Consider the following 16675-nt stretch of genomic DNA (forward strand, 5'->3'; position numbering starts at 1 on the left):
CGGCGAGAGCTGACGGTTTCACCATCATTACCACAGCGAAATCTGGGCCTATGGTTGATTCTATACATATTTTAAATAATCCAAATATTAAATGCTCTTCTGCATTCCACAATTCATATTGTTCCTTCAAACTCAAATATGTATCGATAAGATCTGATTTTATATTGTGCAAAGTCTTTTGTAATAATCTAAATGCCTCATAAATGTTAACAGAGTTAGTACAAATGTGACAACTATAATAAAAACGTAATCACAGTATCAGCAATGGTAACAGAAACCTATATTTCGGAAAACAGCACAGGTGTCTTCAATAATAATCTTAAGCCCAAGTATTTGATCCAGGATCATGTTTCCTCAAGAAACAATTTTAAGGAACATGTATTTGGTCAAAAGTATAAACATCAAGGGCTGAATTTTATTCCGGCACTGCTTTCCGTAGCGGCGCCCTTTGAACTCGGCAGGGTGCACGCATTCAGTGGCCGCCGCAGAGACCCCATGATATTTTGCACGGGGGCTCATTTAAATAGTGGGGGCGGAGCAGCTGCCCCCGATGATGCGTAGGGGCGGCCTCCATGTCCCCGGCAATGGCATCCGGTGGCACTGTGCAGGCGACTGCGCCATTTTTAAAGGGGTTTAGGCCCTTACAGATCCTTTAAATTCTTAAACGGGCAGCAGCATTAAAATTTTATTAAACAGTAAAAAATACGTGATTGGCCCTGCCCCAACCCCCCAATGGTTATTTCAATGCCCAAAATGACCAACACATTCCTTTTTCCCTACCCTAACTTTATCCACTAAACTTACAACATTTGGCCTATAACCCCTTCCCACCATCCCCACATCCGATAAAAATTGATTTCCCCGCTCCTCCACCCCTCCTGCCCTGAAATTTTTATTACTCCCCCCTTCCCACCAGGTTCTCACCTCGGAATTCCATGCGGAGTTCCGAAGGTGCGCGAAGGCTGAACGGAGACCGTAAAACCGGTGTGGGACAGCAGATAAGTTAATTTGAATTTATTTGATGTCAATTTAAATATGCAGATGAAAGGCCCGGTGTCATGTAGCGTGGGGGCTGCACTGATGTCCCCCGCCATCGATAACATGCGTCAGGCCCTTCTCAACGTTCTGGCTCAAGGCGGGCATCTCCCTGCAACATTTTATCAGCTCTCATGCCACGACCGGCGGTGTCGAGGGGCTGGTAAAATTCAGCCCCAGTACTGTGATGCAATTTTTTTCACCACAGGACAAAAAGATTCAATAAAAACTTCGAATATAAAAAAGAAGCTACAGCACAATTTTAGGGAAATATATGGAGAGAAGCAGCTCATATTATTTGAGATACTATTATATTAAATTACTTCTGCAAAATAAAAACAAGAAGAGAATTTCATCAAACCTGATCTTTGTTCTTCTATTGCATTATCTATTTAAAGAGTTTGCAAATATCCACCCATTTCTAAAAATACCGTGAAGAAAAATTCTCCTACCTGACCTATGCCAACCAAAGTTCATTGTTTTTGTGGCAGGACGTGTGGAAATCCAAAGGGAAAAGAGGCTAACTAGCATACTGCCAAAATCTGTCAGTAAATGTGCTGCATCTGTCATGATAGCCAAACTGTGAGCAAAATAGCCACCTGAAAGGGAAAATAAACAAGTCAACCCCTTTATTTAATGTCTTTTAGGAAGCCGTACATATGCCCTGTAATAGCAGGACTTATAGCGAGAGTATTAGGTAGAATTTCTGTATTAATGACATAGCCATTATATTACGAGCCATGATAAGTGAATCATTCTTTGTGGCAGCATCAGAACATGTTTTACAGATTACACTTGCAATAGGGTCAAATCAAAATACTGAAGGTGTTCAAATCTTCAAAGCACAAATGAAATGAATGCTGGAAAAAAAGTGTCTTCAAACAAGACATGCTCTTTTACAATAATATAAAAGCAAAATGCTGTGGATGCTGGAAACCTGAAATAAAAACAGAAAGTACTGGAAATACTCAGCAGGTCTGGCAGCATCTGTGGAGAGAGTAGAGTTAATGTTTCAGGTCTGTGACCTTTCATCAGAACAGGCAATGATTAGAAATCTAATAGGTTTTAAGCAAGTGAAGTGGCGGGGGGTGGGGTGGGGGCGGGGGAGAGAACAAAAGGGAAGGTGTGTGATAGGACAGAGGGCAGGAGAGTTTAAATGACAAAGATGTCATGGGCCAAAGGCAAAGGGAGTGCTAATGGTTGTGGTGAATGACAAAGCATTAGTCCAGAGAAAATGTTAATGGAAGAATAATGTCCAAAAGCCCACACCCTGCTTCCTGTAAGGACTGCATTCCATTCTCCCAGTTTCTCTGTCTCTGCACATCTGCTCTGATGATGCAACCTTCCACAACAGCGCTTCTGATATGTCTTCCTTTTCCTCAATCAAGGATTCCCCCCATTGTGGTTGACAGGGCCCTCAACCATGCCTGTACCATTTCCCGCACTTCTGCCCTCACCCCTTCCCCTTGCTCTCAGAACCGTAGGTTGTTCAGTTTGCTTACCCACTGTTTTTTTTCAGGTTTGCACTTGCTGCTGTTCAATCCTCAGTTCGTTAACACCCTATCTGTACTAATGCTTTGTCTTTCAACACACCATTAACATATTGTTTGCCTTTGCTCCATGACCTCTTGGTCAGCTATGTGGCCTTGTCCAATCTACACCTCCTCCTTTGTTATCTCTTGCCCCACCCCCGGCTCACTTGCTTATAACCTTTGACATTTCTAATATTTGCTAGTTCCGAAGAAGGGACACTGACCCGAAACGTTAACTCTGCTTCCCTTTCCACAGATGCTGCCAGACCTGCTGAGTGGTTCCAGTGTTTCTTGTTTTTATTGCTGCCAGACTTGTTGAGTATTTCCAGCACTTTCTGATTTTATGCTCTTTTACAATTAGTGTAAACCCCCAGCTTTTCAACAAGAGGTTTAAAAATGTAAAAAGTTTTTCACTTCACATCATGACACGCCAAAACTCACAGTGGATCATTTTTTCAGCCACTGTCATTTCCAATCTGTAAGGGTTTATCACAGAACTTGCCATTTAACAAAAATCATGCAACATTCATTTAACATTGGTTTATTTTCAGCAGAGCCAGAAAAGAATGTTCTTTTAAACAATTTTAAATTGCTACATTATAACTATTTACAGATATTAATTTATGGCAGAATGAGTTCACTTAACAGGATTCATCATCCATGTTCAAAAGATATCTTTTTGTTTCATGGAAACATTGTGCTATTAAGCATTTAGAAAGTGAAACTGATTGTATATTTTAATAGCTTTTTAATATTATCATCAAGAAAACATGCTCTGCTGAATGAGGATCTTTAATTCATCGATTGGAATCCTACATTAAACCTTTAAAAAGCTGGTGGCTAAGATAGCCACCATAATTTGCATTGAAATATCTCACATTCCAGGACATCGAAGTGGAGATGCATGCCTAAAAAACCTCCATCTAGGACAATGGCTTGAACATTGAGTAAATTATCTAGGATCACCCTCGTTAGCATGACATTCAAGCCATCTTGGAGCATTCACTAGTGGAGACGTACCTCCAGGGGATAAACATTGACACAATACAATTTGAGAGAGATTTGGGTCTTAGACTTTGGAACTCATTAAAAACAAAAGGAATACTGAGAAAACCATGTGACAGTCTCCCCCAGGCTGTGTGAACTTGGAGCTTTTTGTTACACACAGTAGACAAGCTTTGAGAGAGGGGCTGTCTCTCTCTCTCTCTCTCACTCTGTCACCCCCTCTCCGGGTAACAATTGCAAGTTTCAAAATCTGTCTGCAACTGCAGAATATCCAAATCTACCACTGCTACAGACAGAAACCCCGGGGGAGAAAGCCACCTGTATCACTGTCTCCAAGAAAACCCTGAACCAAGTGGACCAGCTGCAAGTGCACTTCTACCAGCCAGAGACTTCAGAACCATGAATTCAGCCAGAAGACAACTGAATTACCAGACCCCACAGACTGTATATTATTTTTATTTGTTCTGGGCTCTATTGCAACCAAACTCTTCTCCATCCCTCTGTAATCTATTTGTGTGTGTGTGATTCTCGTGTGTGTGTGTGTGTGTGTGTGTATCTGTGAAAGTGGAGCATAGTTTTAGTTTCACTTAGATCGGGATTTGATTTTTAGTACAAGAAACTAACCACTTTCTTGTTTAAACTCAAGAAAACACGTCCGATTGGTTCTTTTATGATCACAGCACATAAAGGATTAAACACTCACTGAATTGGTAAACACATCCACTGTTTAAAAAGGAATAAACCCTGTTGCAGTCAAGCAAGGAGAGAGACAAGAAGGGAGCCATTCGACACCTGATCGTAATTATGTTCCGCTACCATGGTTAAAAAGTAATCTTCATGATGTTAATGTCCTTTCAAATTTAAGAGGTTGAGGCATCTGCTTTAAGTGAGCTTAAAATTTTGCCCAAAATTTGAAAGAGGATTACCTAATGAATACACTCATTAGTGACTCCCACAGCCTGACAGTGTCTATCTATCTAGAGATACAGCACTGAAACAGGCCCTTCGGCCCACCGAGTCTGTGCTGACCAACAACCACCCATTTTATACTAATCCTACATTAACCCCATATTCTCTACCACATCCCCACCATTCTCCTACCTACACTAGGGGCAATTTATAATGGCCAATTTACCTATCAACCTGCAAGTCTTTTGGCTGTGGAAGGAAACCGCAGCACCCGGCGAAAATCCACACAGACACAGGGAGAACTTGCAAACTCCACACAGGCAGTACCCAGAACTGAACCCGGGTCGCTGGAGCTGTGAGGCTGCGGTGCTAACCACTGCGCCACTGTGCCGCCCAAAAGTGTCCACAGAAGTTATTTCTTCCATAGCACATAAAGGGCTAAAGGGGCATGCTGCCCAGTAGAGTTGTTAAACAAGCTCTTTCCCACTGTGTATCAACATGGAAGACAAGGACATCACATGCATTGCAATAATGGGCCGGAATTTATACTTCCGCCACTGAACGAAAACAATGGCTGACCTCCCGCGCTGGCTGCACATCATGGAGCCGCTGTGCTATTAAGCACGGCGGCTCATTTAAAAAGCTGGGGCGGATCGCCCACCCCGATGACGTGGAGGAGGCAGTCTGTCCATCCCCAGCAATGGTGTCATCTGCCTTTGTGCAGGTGGTGACGCCATTTTTAAAGGGCTTTGAGTCCTACATTTCAATTTAAATATTTAAAGAGAAATTTAGGAAAGAAATTGAACATTTTTATTTCGCTCCTCTTCCACTGCCCCCCCCCACCCAATAACCATAGAACTAATTACTTGCCCTTTCCCTCCCTCTTTGTCCACCTGACCTTCCCCCTGCTAATACATAAACATTACACTATAACCCTTCTCACCGTGCCCTACACCAATGATATTACTTTGACCCCGCTCCCCCACTCCTTCCGCACTGAGAAACTTACCTGCTCCCTCCTCCCTACCAGTGTTACGCCTCGGTTCCCCAGACGGGGATCTGAAGGCACGGGAGTACCGGCCACTGACACGAATATTGCACCAGGACAGACGGCAGGAATGTGAAGGTAATCAATTGATTAATTTACATTTATTTCAATATGTTAATGGCGGTCCCGTCGTCGAGCAGTGGGGGGGAGCGCTATGAGGCCTCACTGCCGCTGTAAATATCAGGCCAGGCCCTCACAGTGACGGGGTGTGTGGCAGCCCTCTCCCGGAGGCATTTTCCACCCACCCCGGCCACGACCCCCCGACGTCGGGGATCTATAAAATTCAGCCCAATAATGCTTTTTGTGTCAAAAAATGTCACTTACACATGATAAAACTAACACATGGTTTTATTAGTGTCACTTGATAGCACTGTTGATTCTTCCTTCCATCGCATGGTTAATGATTAAGAGTAGGTGGGTAGGTAATTGGTTGGGTTAGATTTGACCTGCTTTTTGTGGACAGCATATATCTGAGCAATTTTCCACATTCTCATGTAGATGCCAGTGTTGAAGCTGTTCTGAAACAACTTGGCTCGAGGTGTGGTGAGCTCTAGAGTACAGTTCTTCAGCATGACAGTTGGGATGTTGTTGGGACCCATAGTTTTTGCTGTATCCAGTAGAATAGGGTGACACAGTGGCGCAGTAGGGCGGCACAGTGGCGCAGTGGTTAGCACCGCAGCCTCACAGCTCCAGCGACCCGGGTTCAATTCTGGGTACTGCCTGTGTGGAGTTTGCAAGTTCTCCCTGTGTCTGTGTGAGTTTCCTCCGGTTGCTCCGGTTTCCTCCCACATGCCAAAGACTTGCAGGTTGATAGGTATATTGGCCATTATATAAATTGTGCTTGTAAAGGTAGGTGGTAGGGAAATATAGGGACAGGTGAGGATGTGATAGGAATATGGAATTAGTGTGGGATTAGTATAAATGGGTGGTTGATGGTCGGCACAGACTCAGTGGGCCGAAGGGCCTGTTTCAGTGCTGTATCTCTAAACTAAACTAAACTAAATACGCCATACCCAGGGATGGAATTGGCTGATGGGCATGATTCTGTGAGTCTGTCTATATTACTTGACTAGTCTATGGGATAGCTCTTCTAACCTTGGCGCCAATAACCAGACATTCATGAGGTGGACTTTGCAAGGTTGACTGGACTAGGTATTCCTTACTCATGTCCTCATACAGTGCCTAGGCCACAGTTGAGTGATCCCTCTGGTTTTATTCTTTGTAGCTGTTTGATACAACTGAGTGGACCAGTTTAGATAGTAGTTAAGAGTCAGCCATGTTAATGTTGGACTGAAGTCACACACAGGCCAGACCAGGCAAGGTTTATTTCCTTGAACGACATTAGTGAACATTTTTTTAAATGACAATCTGACAGCTTCTTCATCATCTTTACTGATATAGTTTTTTAATCCAATTTATTTTTTAAAAACTGAATTCAAATTCTCAAATTGACATTGTCACAGACTTGTAATTATTTTTTCCTCAGATTAAAAACAGTGTGTACCTTTAAGACTCTGTTTGAAAACAGTGTACCTTTAAGACTGAGCACAGGGTGCCAGCTGCACCTGTCCCTAGGCCACAGCAGGAGAGAGAGGTCACTTGGTGTACTGTAACAATTTCACTCTGTGTAAAAACTGGCTGAAACCAGTTTTGAGAGATTCACCAGCAAAGCGGGCTACTGAAGAAAAGAGCTGTATATTTCTCTCAGCAAAACTTCTACAAGGAGCTACAGGCTGAGTTAAATGCCTAAGAAGGAAAAACCCCTTTGAAGAGACTGTTCGTATTGCTGAAGTAAAGTTTTGACTGAGAGACTGTCGGTTTTAAAATTCAAGTTGACCTATTGCTGTGATCACCATTGAAAGAACTGTTTGATGCCTGCTGCAGCCGAAGTGTTTTGAATGCCTATCTGCTAAGAGACTATTTCATCATATCCGTGTGAAGAATTCGAGTGGCATTTGATTATTTTCACATGAGAATATCTCACCCATCAGAAACGTAACCCACAAAGAATTATATGCCAGTTATCTATTTATTCTTAAGAAACAGCCAATTTTTAAAAAAATAATTTTTTAAAAGAAACCAGTTAACTGTGGTTTTTGAATGAATGTATGTGAATGGGAGAGTTGCGTTAAAATAAGAAGTTATAAGGCCGTTAGACATAGGTTTATCTTAATAGTGTTTTAGATTTAGTGTTTAATAAATAGCTAATTTGTTGTTGTCTAAAGATATCTGGTTTGGTCTGTTTTATTCTGTGGATTACTAGAGTGTTTAATTTGGCTGTTTTCCAGTTTGGTAGGAAAACTTTAATAATATGCTGTGAACTATGGAGTGATGGTGACAGTGCGTTGCTTCCGCCTCAGTTGTATCACATGAACTGGGTGTCTCGGCCGGGATCAGATTAATTAGGGGGCTCGCGTTTGGAATCATATTAATTGCTCGTCTCTGGGATAACATATAAATTGGGGTCTTGTGTCTGGCATCATATTAATTGCTCTCGCATCTGGGTTCATACTAATTGGAGACTCGATTGTTGGGATCCAAATCCAACACCAATTACAAAAAAAAATAAAAGGAACCAGGTTTCTTGTGTAATAAGGTATAATCTATACCATTGTAATGGTATTAGCAGTTGCAGCAGAGTTTCAGGGAAAGGAGAATGTGTCCCTTATTGGCTTGACAACTTCACCTAAGAATAAACTAAAGGAATTGGGGGCAAAATTGGGATTAGAGTTGAAATCAGGTGCTAAAAAAGCAGTGATAATTGACCTAATAACCCAATATCTAAAATTAGAAGAAGAAGATGAGGAAGAAGAAGATAATAAGTCAGAGAATGATGCAGGGGAATTGACTAAGATTCAGTTAGAAAACTTGAATAGGAAAAAGAAATAGCAAAAAGAAAACTTGAGGCTGAAAAAAATTAAGAAAATTTGAACTTGAAAAAAAGGAAAGTTAAGAGAGGTGGAACTAAGACAAAGCAGTGGCCTTGATTCCAAGGAAAATTCGGGTCAGGAAGAATCTGAATTCAGCTTAGGACCTAGTGAAAAGCTGTTTAAATTTATACAAGCTCTTCCTAATTTTGAAGAAAGCAACGTAGAGGCATATTTCATATCTTTTGAAAAAATAGCCAAACAGATGAAATGGCTGAAGGAAAGCTGGACATTGCTTATGCAAAGCAGGTTGATAAGCAGAGCTCATGAAGTTTATGCCATGCTTCCTGAAGAGGCCCTGCAGCCTACGAAATGGTAAAAAAGACTATTCTCGCTGTGTCTTATCGTCAGAAGTTTCAGAACTTACAGAGATTGACTGGGCAGACATATGTAGAATTTGAGAGGGTGAAGCAAATTAATCTTGACCGTTGGATATGGGCATTAAAGAAGGAAACCACATATGAGAACCTTCGAGAATTGACTCTCTTGGAAGAGTTTAAAAATTCAATTCCTTCAGTAGTGAGAACTCATGTAGATAACCTGAAAGTTTTGAAAGCTAGGCAAACAGTGGAAATTGCTGATGATTTTGAGCATGTGAATAAGCCAAAACCTTTTGTCCGTCACCCCCATAAACCCGAGAAGGATAGAAAATGGGAGAGTGAAAGGAAGGCAAGTAGCCGGGGACAAGAAGGAACAGCTGGGAATGCCCTAGAATCACCTCCTCCAGCCAGAAAGGTAGGTGCTGAGGGTAGAAGTAAAGTTTGCAAGACAAAGTGTTATCATTGCCACAAAACAGGTCATCTTCATTCAGAATGCTGGAAATTGCGAGATAAACCCATAGGACTTATTGGGGTAGATAAAGATGATGCAGAGGAAAAGACTCTGACAGAGTATAGCAGACCAGGCTATAGGTTTAAGGACAGCTATAAAACCAGATACAAAAACTCAAGTGAGTGTGGAGATTAAGAATATGATACCTGAAAGTCATAATGAATTTTTGTCAAAGGGGAAAGTAACTCCATATCCTGTAACTGAGGCAGAAAAACCCATCATTATACGCAGGGACACAGGAGCAACCCAAACACTCTTGCTGGGGAAAGATATAACGTTTCCACCAGAGAGCACCCTGAATGCTAAAGTTTAGTTAATGGAATTGGCGGGGAGTATACACCCATACCGTTGTATAAAGTAGGCCTAGAGAGTGACTTAATATCTGGGATAGTAACTGTGGAAGTTGTCCACAGTTTGTCAGTAGAGGGAATTGATCTACTCCTAGAAAATGATCTGGTTGGATCAAAAGTATCAGTTTCTCCTATAATTACAGAGGAACCAAGTGAAGTTAGGGAAATGGAACAATTACAGGAACAAGTTCCAGGAATATTTCCTGTGTGTGTAGTCACCCAAGCAATGGCTAAACAGTCGGAGATAAAAGTGGCACCACAAACAGATAGCCAAGTATCTGAAACTTTATTTGGGGATTTAGATAATACAGATGAAATGTTTAACAGATCTTCTATAATTGCAGCACAGCAAGCTGATCCAGAGTTATACCAAATAGCACAGACGGCTCTGATAGAAGCTGAGGTGAAAGGAGTTCCAGAAGGCTATTAAATGGCAAGCAGGGTTTTGAGGAGGAAAGGGAGACTGCCTCATAGACCTGCGGATGAAGACTGGACAGATAGTGGTACCACCTAAATATCACCAGGGATTATTAAGGTTAACACATGACATTCCTTTTGCAGGACATAGGGGAATTCGGAACACCAAAACATGCATAAGCCAACATTATTACTGACGAGGTCTTACAAAGGATGTGAGATAATTTTGTAGGTCATGCCATACATGTCAAATGGTGGGAAAACCACAACCTACCATAAAACCTGCACCACTAGTTCCCATATCAGTGATTGAGGTACCATTTAGCAGCATATTAGTAGATTTTGTAGGACCTTTGCCAAAAACAAAAGCATGACATCAATACATACTTACTATCATAGATATGGCTACTCGATTTCTAGAGGCCACTCCTTTGAGGACAATTACTGCTAAAACAGTAGTAGAAAAGTTAACCCAATTCTTTACGCGATGTGGGTTACCACTTGAAGTTAAATCGGATCAAGGTTCTAATTTCATGTCTAAGATATTTCAAGTAGTCATGGGCAATTTGGGGATTCGACAGTTGAAATCTTCAGCATATCACCCACAGTCACAGGGAGCTTTAGAGAGATTCCACCAAACTCTCAAAACAATGATTAGAACATACTGTCACAAATATCTGCATGACTGGGATAAAGGACTAGACTTTTTTTACTTGCTCACCGAATGAGTCTATCGGCTTCAGTCCTTTCAAATTGGTTTATGGACATGAAGTAAGAGGTCCTCTAAAACTCATAAAAGACAGATTCTTGGAACAAAAGAATGAATCTTCAATACTGAACTATGTACCTGTGTTCCGGGAAAGGCTCACAAAAGCTTGTGGTGTGGCTCAGGAACACCTTAAAGCATCCCAAGCCAATATGAAAAATGGGCAGACAAGAATGCAAAAATCCGTAATTTTCAACCAGGGATGAAGTATTGGTGTTGTTACCGTTACAGGGGGAACCATTAAAAGCACGGTTCAATGGCCCATACAGACTGATCAAAAGAGTGGGTAAGATAACTTGATTGACACCCCTGATTGCCGGAAGAAGAACCGGTTGTGTCACATCAATATGTTAAAGCAATATTGCCGCAGGGAGGAGGATAAGCCAGTACAGGTATGTCAGGTAATTGGGACTGTTGAGAAGGAAAAGGATAGTGAGGATGAGGCTGTTCTCAGATTGAACCTCCAACTATCAGGTTAGCGAATGCAGAATGACTAGGAAAATTAGACAACATGCCTTTGCAGTTAGAGGCAAAACAACGTGAAGACCTAACCAGACTTTTCAAAACATCTAAAAGAGTCTGTAGGGATAAGCCGGGATGTACAACCTTAACCACATATGATGTGGGTATAGAGGGAACCGTTCCTTTAAAACAACATCCTTGCCACTTAGGTCTAGTCAGACAGGCCCAAGTAAAAGCAGAGATCCAATGCATGCTGAAGAGCAGCTTAGTTGAGCCTAGTTGGAGCAGCTGAAATTCGCTGGTGGTCTTAATGCCTAAACCTGATGGGTTGGCCCAACTTCACATAGACTACAGAAAAATCAATGCGGCAACAAAGACAGACTCCTACCCAATTTCTCATTTAGAAAACTGTATGGACAGAGTGGGCAATGCCATGTGTCTTACAGAGACAAATGTGTTGGAAGAATACTGTCAAATTCCTTTGACACCCCAAGATAAGGAAAAGTCAGTTTTTGTTGCACTGGATGGGATTTTTCAGTATCAACTGATAACACACAGGTTAAGGGGTACTCAAGAAACATCTCAGAGAATAGTGAACCCAGTAGTGGCCAGTGTTCCTAGCTATGCAGTTCACCTGGCTGAGGTAATGGACTATAGGGATAAGTGGAAGGAAAACATGAAACGATTGGGAGACTATGTTTGGAAGGTTGCAATGGGCTGAATGGAACAACCTCTGAAATTTTTTTTTTAAGTCAAAATGTTTTGATGGAGTTATTTTTGTAGTCTTATCATTTTGAAAGTTGTACATATTTCAGGGAAAAACAATGTTATTGCTGACGCTTTGTCATGAATTTAACCATGTTCAGTTATATGGATAGCGATGGTACCAAGAAATGCTGTAAATTATCAGTGAAGTAAATGGGTGCATGAATGTGGAAAATGTTAGAGTGCTTTTGTTTCTTAAGAAACAGCTAATTTTTTTTAAAATCATGTTTTTAAAGAAAGCAGTTAACTGTGATTTTTGAATGCATGTGTGTGAATGGGGGAGTTAGATTAATATAAGACCTTTAGACATACGTTTATCTTAATAGTGTTTAAGATTTAGTGTTTAATAAATAGTTAATTTGTTGTTGTCTAAAGATACTTGGTTTGATCTGTTTTATTCTGGGTGTTACTGAATGTTTAATTTTGCTGTTTTCCAGTTGGGTGGGAAAACTTTAATAATATGCCGTGACCTGCGGAGTGATGGGATTGAATTGACAGTGCGTTGGTCCTGCCTCGGTCATATCAGGCATAAACTCACATTTGCTGATTATGGGTGCAGTTCTTTGGATTATAAATCCAGGAACATAACCAGTAGATTAGCAAATCCTTGATAATGCTGTGTTTATTAGCATCTTTAGGAAAAAATAAATATCATAGGAACATAGGAACATAAATATCAGGACAGGAACAGGATTAAGGACAATAAGAATAAATACTGACAGAAACGATCGAATTTGATGTGAAATGTGCTGGTTACTGGGCACATTGAGACCATGGGAATAGCATTGTGATTTTCTCTAGGGCTAAAGTGATGATGGGTCAAATTTGTGATAGTCTATTGGTGAAAATGTATCTACTCTTCCTAACAATCTATTGTGTGTAACTGGATGTATTCTAGGTGTAATATTAGAGGATGTTTCTAATTTTTCCTAGTGATGGATGTGAATGGGTCTGGGGCGAATCTCTGGTGACAGAAACAAGACAGATGATACCAAATTCTTCTTTCTGAAATTGCGGAGTGGGGTTGGTAGGGGGCGGGGGGTGGGGGGGGGCTGGTAATGGGGGGGGAGGAGGTGGTGGGGAAGTGGGGGAGAAAATCTCACATGTAGGTGGTTTCAGCCATTCACTGAATGCACTGTTATAGACATCCAGAGTTAGCCTGGGGACACTTGGTCATGGTCCTGCTCCTCACCAGTTGATGATGCCTATGAATGGATAAGGGTATTTTTGGAAGATAGTGTGGAAAATGGAATAAAACTGAAAGCCCATACTCACCTACAACTTCTCCAACCATAAATATCAGGCAAATAATAGCAGCGATGTAGAGTTTCCTTCTTGCTTGCAGTTTTTCTCTGTTTTCAGTGTCTGATGTAGATCTGCTGTGACAGTGTTGACTTGTGTATCTCTCCAATTCAATGGAGTTGGCACTGTTTCCATTGTCAAATGGGTAGTTTGGGTAGGCTTCTTTTGAACTGGAAAAGGGGCTGCAATGCAAGGAAAGCAAACTGGTTGACTGAGATAATCATATTGATCAAAAAATGCAAATCCCATATTTGAAATTATTTTGTGTAATTTCCTATTTGTTTAGCTCTACATCTGTTCATCAGTTCAGGTTTTCAAGCAAATGAAAAGGTATCCGTGCTTAACATGTTATTTCCATAAAATCTAGATGGTAATATAATAGAGATCCATCAACTTACAGAGTTATTATTCAGTATGCATACATACAAATCTACATATATGGGAGATTTATGGATGAGTAGTATACTGAAAATTAAGCCACCTCACGATGGCAGGCTGTGTAACCAGGTTCATGAGTGTGACCAGGTTCATAGTGTGACACAATGGGCTGGACTTTAAAGGCCGTCCGACACCGCGAATGGTGGCAGGGGGCAATGAAGATAGGAACGGAGGAGGCCCGCCACCGACCCCGACGCCAGCAGGCCACATGGCGATCTCAGCAGCGGCGGCGAGGCCACCACTCGACGACGGGACCGGCATTAAAATATGTAAATGGATACTTACCTCTAATGAATATGCAGGCTGCAGCAATTCTGCCAGCAGGTTGGAAACTTCATTCCGGTGGCCGGCAATGCCGTTCGGGGAAATGAGTCGCGACTCCTATGCGGGGTGGGGGGAGGGGGAGGAGGTGATTTTCTCTGTTCGGGGGAGTGATGGTAGGGATAAAGGACAAAGGGTCTGAACTTTGTGGGGGGGGAAGGTCAAATTTTAACGGCAAGTATTCCAGGGGGGAAAAGGGCAGGAATGATGTGCCATTGGAGGGGTGGGAGAGGGCATGGAAAGTTTATTTTATTCATTTTTTAAAAATTAAAAGCCACTGTCCCTTTAAAATTTAAATGCTCATTGAGGGCTGTAAGTCCTTTAAAAATGGCGCCGGTGACTGTGCATTGGTGCCGGATGCCCCCTCCACATCATTGGCGGAGGGAGGGGCGGGCACCACGGCCATGCTAATGAGCTGCCGCATTTGCAATCGCGGCTGCTGCGCGATGTGGGCCCCGTGCATGCAGGTCGCAAATTTTAGCAACCACCACAAAATGCAGCCCAATATCCCAGGATTTGGATGGGGAAATTCCACAAAGGTCCCTGTTCCTGATTACTACCCAGTGATCAGTATATGGACATGCAAGGGGAGGGACAGCATTGACATTGGCTGTGTTTGCCTCCTGTAATCAGATAGTGTGCCAAGATTTTCACATGAATGCCACAATTGCAGGAGATACAGAAGGGTAACCAGTTTCCCTTTGGATGTTACATGTGGCACACTGGCGCAGTGGTTAGCACCGCAGCCTCCCAGCTCCAGCGATCCGGGTTCAGTTCTGGGTACTACCTGTGCGGAGTTTGCAAGTTCTCCCTGTGTCTGCGTGGGTTTCTGCCGGGTGCTCCAGTTTCCTCCCACCTCCAAAGACTTGCAGGTTGGTAGGTAAATTGGCCATTGTAAATTGCCCCTAGTGTAGGTGGGGATGTGGTAGAGAATATGGGGTTAATCTTTCTTTGGCCTCCTTATCTCGAGAGACAATGGATAAGCGCCTGGAGGTGGTCAGTGGTTTGTGAAGCAGCGCCTGGAGTGGCTATAAAGGCCAATTCTAGAGTGACAGGCTCTTCCACAGGTGCTGCAGAGAAATTTGTTTGTCGGGGCTGTTACACAGTTGGCTCTCCCCTTGCGCCTCTGTCTTTTTTCCTGCCAACTACTAAGTCTCTTCAACTCGCCATACTTTAGCCCCGTCTTTATGGCTGCCCGCCAGCTCTGGCGAACGCTGGCAACTGACTCCCACGACTTGTGATCAATGTCACAGGATTTCATGTCTCGTTTGCAGACGTCTTTAAAGCGGAGACATGGACGGCCGGTGGGTCTGATACCAGTGGTGAGCTCGCTGTACAATGTGTCTTTGGGGATCCTGCCATCTTCCATGCGGCTCACATGGCCAAGCCATCTCAAGCGCCGCTGACTCAGTAGTGTGTATAAGCTGGGGATGTTGGCCGCCTCGAGGACTTCTGTGTTGGAGATACGGTCCTGCCACCTGATGCCAAGTATTCTCCGGAGGCAGCGAAGATGGAATGAATTGAGACGTCGCTCTTGGATGACATACGTTGTCCAGGCCTCGCTGCCTCGGGAGGATTAGTATAAATGGGTGGTTGTTGGTCAGCACTGACTCGGTGGGCCGAAGGGCCTGTTTCAGTGCTGTATCTCTAAATAAAAAATAAACTTCTGAAATTTTGCATTTAGGGCTACGATAAATGGGAATAAGTTGAAGAAGCTGGTTTTGTCCCCGTGATACAATTAAATAAGACAAAAAATACATCTAAGGGGATTGGCATTTATTTGGGAGGAGAATGCAGTCCAGTTTTTTTCTTTACAGTGGATTTGAGGCAGGAAGCCTTCCAGAACTCATTCTGCTCCTTTTACTGCCCCAAAAGGAGTAACTCAGAGGAAACCTTCCCCCCATCCCCACCCCGACCCACCCATCCAACATATTAGGTTAGTGCTAGTGGTATGGAACAAATGTAGCTTGGAGAAGACCATTTTGTTTGCTCAATACTACTAGCATCTCAGAACCACTGCATAACTGTCATAACATTTAGAAGAAACATGACCCATCAGAGTCATTCTGCTGAAATTTGCAACATTAACACCAGATCTGAAATGAACCTCTATGATGTAACTTACAAAATGTTATAGAAACAAGTATAAAGAGGTCAAATATTTCCTCTGGACAATTAGATAGAGCTGAATTGACCCACAACACCAGTTTGACACCTTAGCAGCAAGATAAAAAATATATCCTCAGGTCAACATTTAAGAATAGGTTTGATGGGTGATTGAAGGAAAGGGGAAGAAAGGATATTCATTTGGAATTAGGACTACTGTTATAAAAGATAAACACCTAATTTTATATTTATCATTTTAAAGTATTCTGCTTTTTCAAAGTCTTGCTTTATGATTTAGCTTCTGTGCAATTAACCTGTAAATAAATCTGACCAAGTAGTTTTCATCTGTATCTATTAGTCTAACAGAGTGATATTTCTCATTTTTCAGAAGAGACCGGAGAATATGGTGGGCATCTCATGTGATCTCCAGTGAGCAATATGCTGCAATTAGAGGTTATTTT

The 16675-nt window shown here is 42.2% G+C and overlaps 1 protein-coding gene across 1 annotated transcript in view; it reads right to left on the reverse strand.

The window, feature by feature from the left end:
- The window catches only part of slc30a2 (solute carrier family 30 member 2), an 84609-nt gene that overhangs the window by 33059 nt on the left and 34875 nt on the right, over positions 1-16675 (reverse strand). The window contains exons 2-3 of the mRNA XM_068017863.1: positions 13323-13531; positions 1488-1634 (exon numbers count right to left, since the gene is read on the reverse strand). Of these exons, the coding sequence (XP_067873964.1) occupies positions 1488-1634; positions 13323-13531 (356 nt within the window). The remainder of the gene's footprint in view (positions 1-1487; positions 1635-13322; positions 13532-16675) is intronic.

Source organism: Heterodontus francisci, chromosome 3 (assembly GCF_036365525.1).
Source record: "Heterodontus francisci isolate sHetFra1 chromosome 3, sHetFra1.hap1, whole genome shotgun sequence".
NCBI lineage: Eukaryota > Metazoa > Chordata > Chondrichthyes > Heterodontiformes > Heterodontidae > Heterodontus > Heterodontus francisci.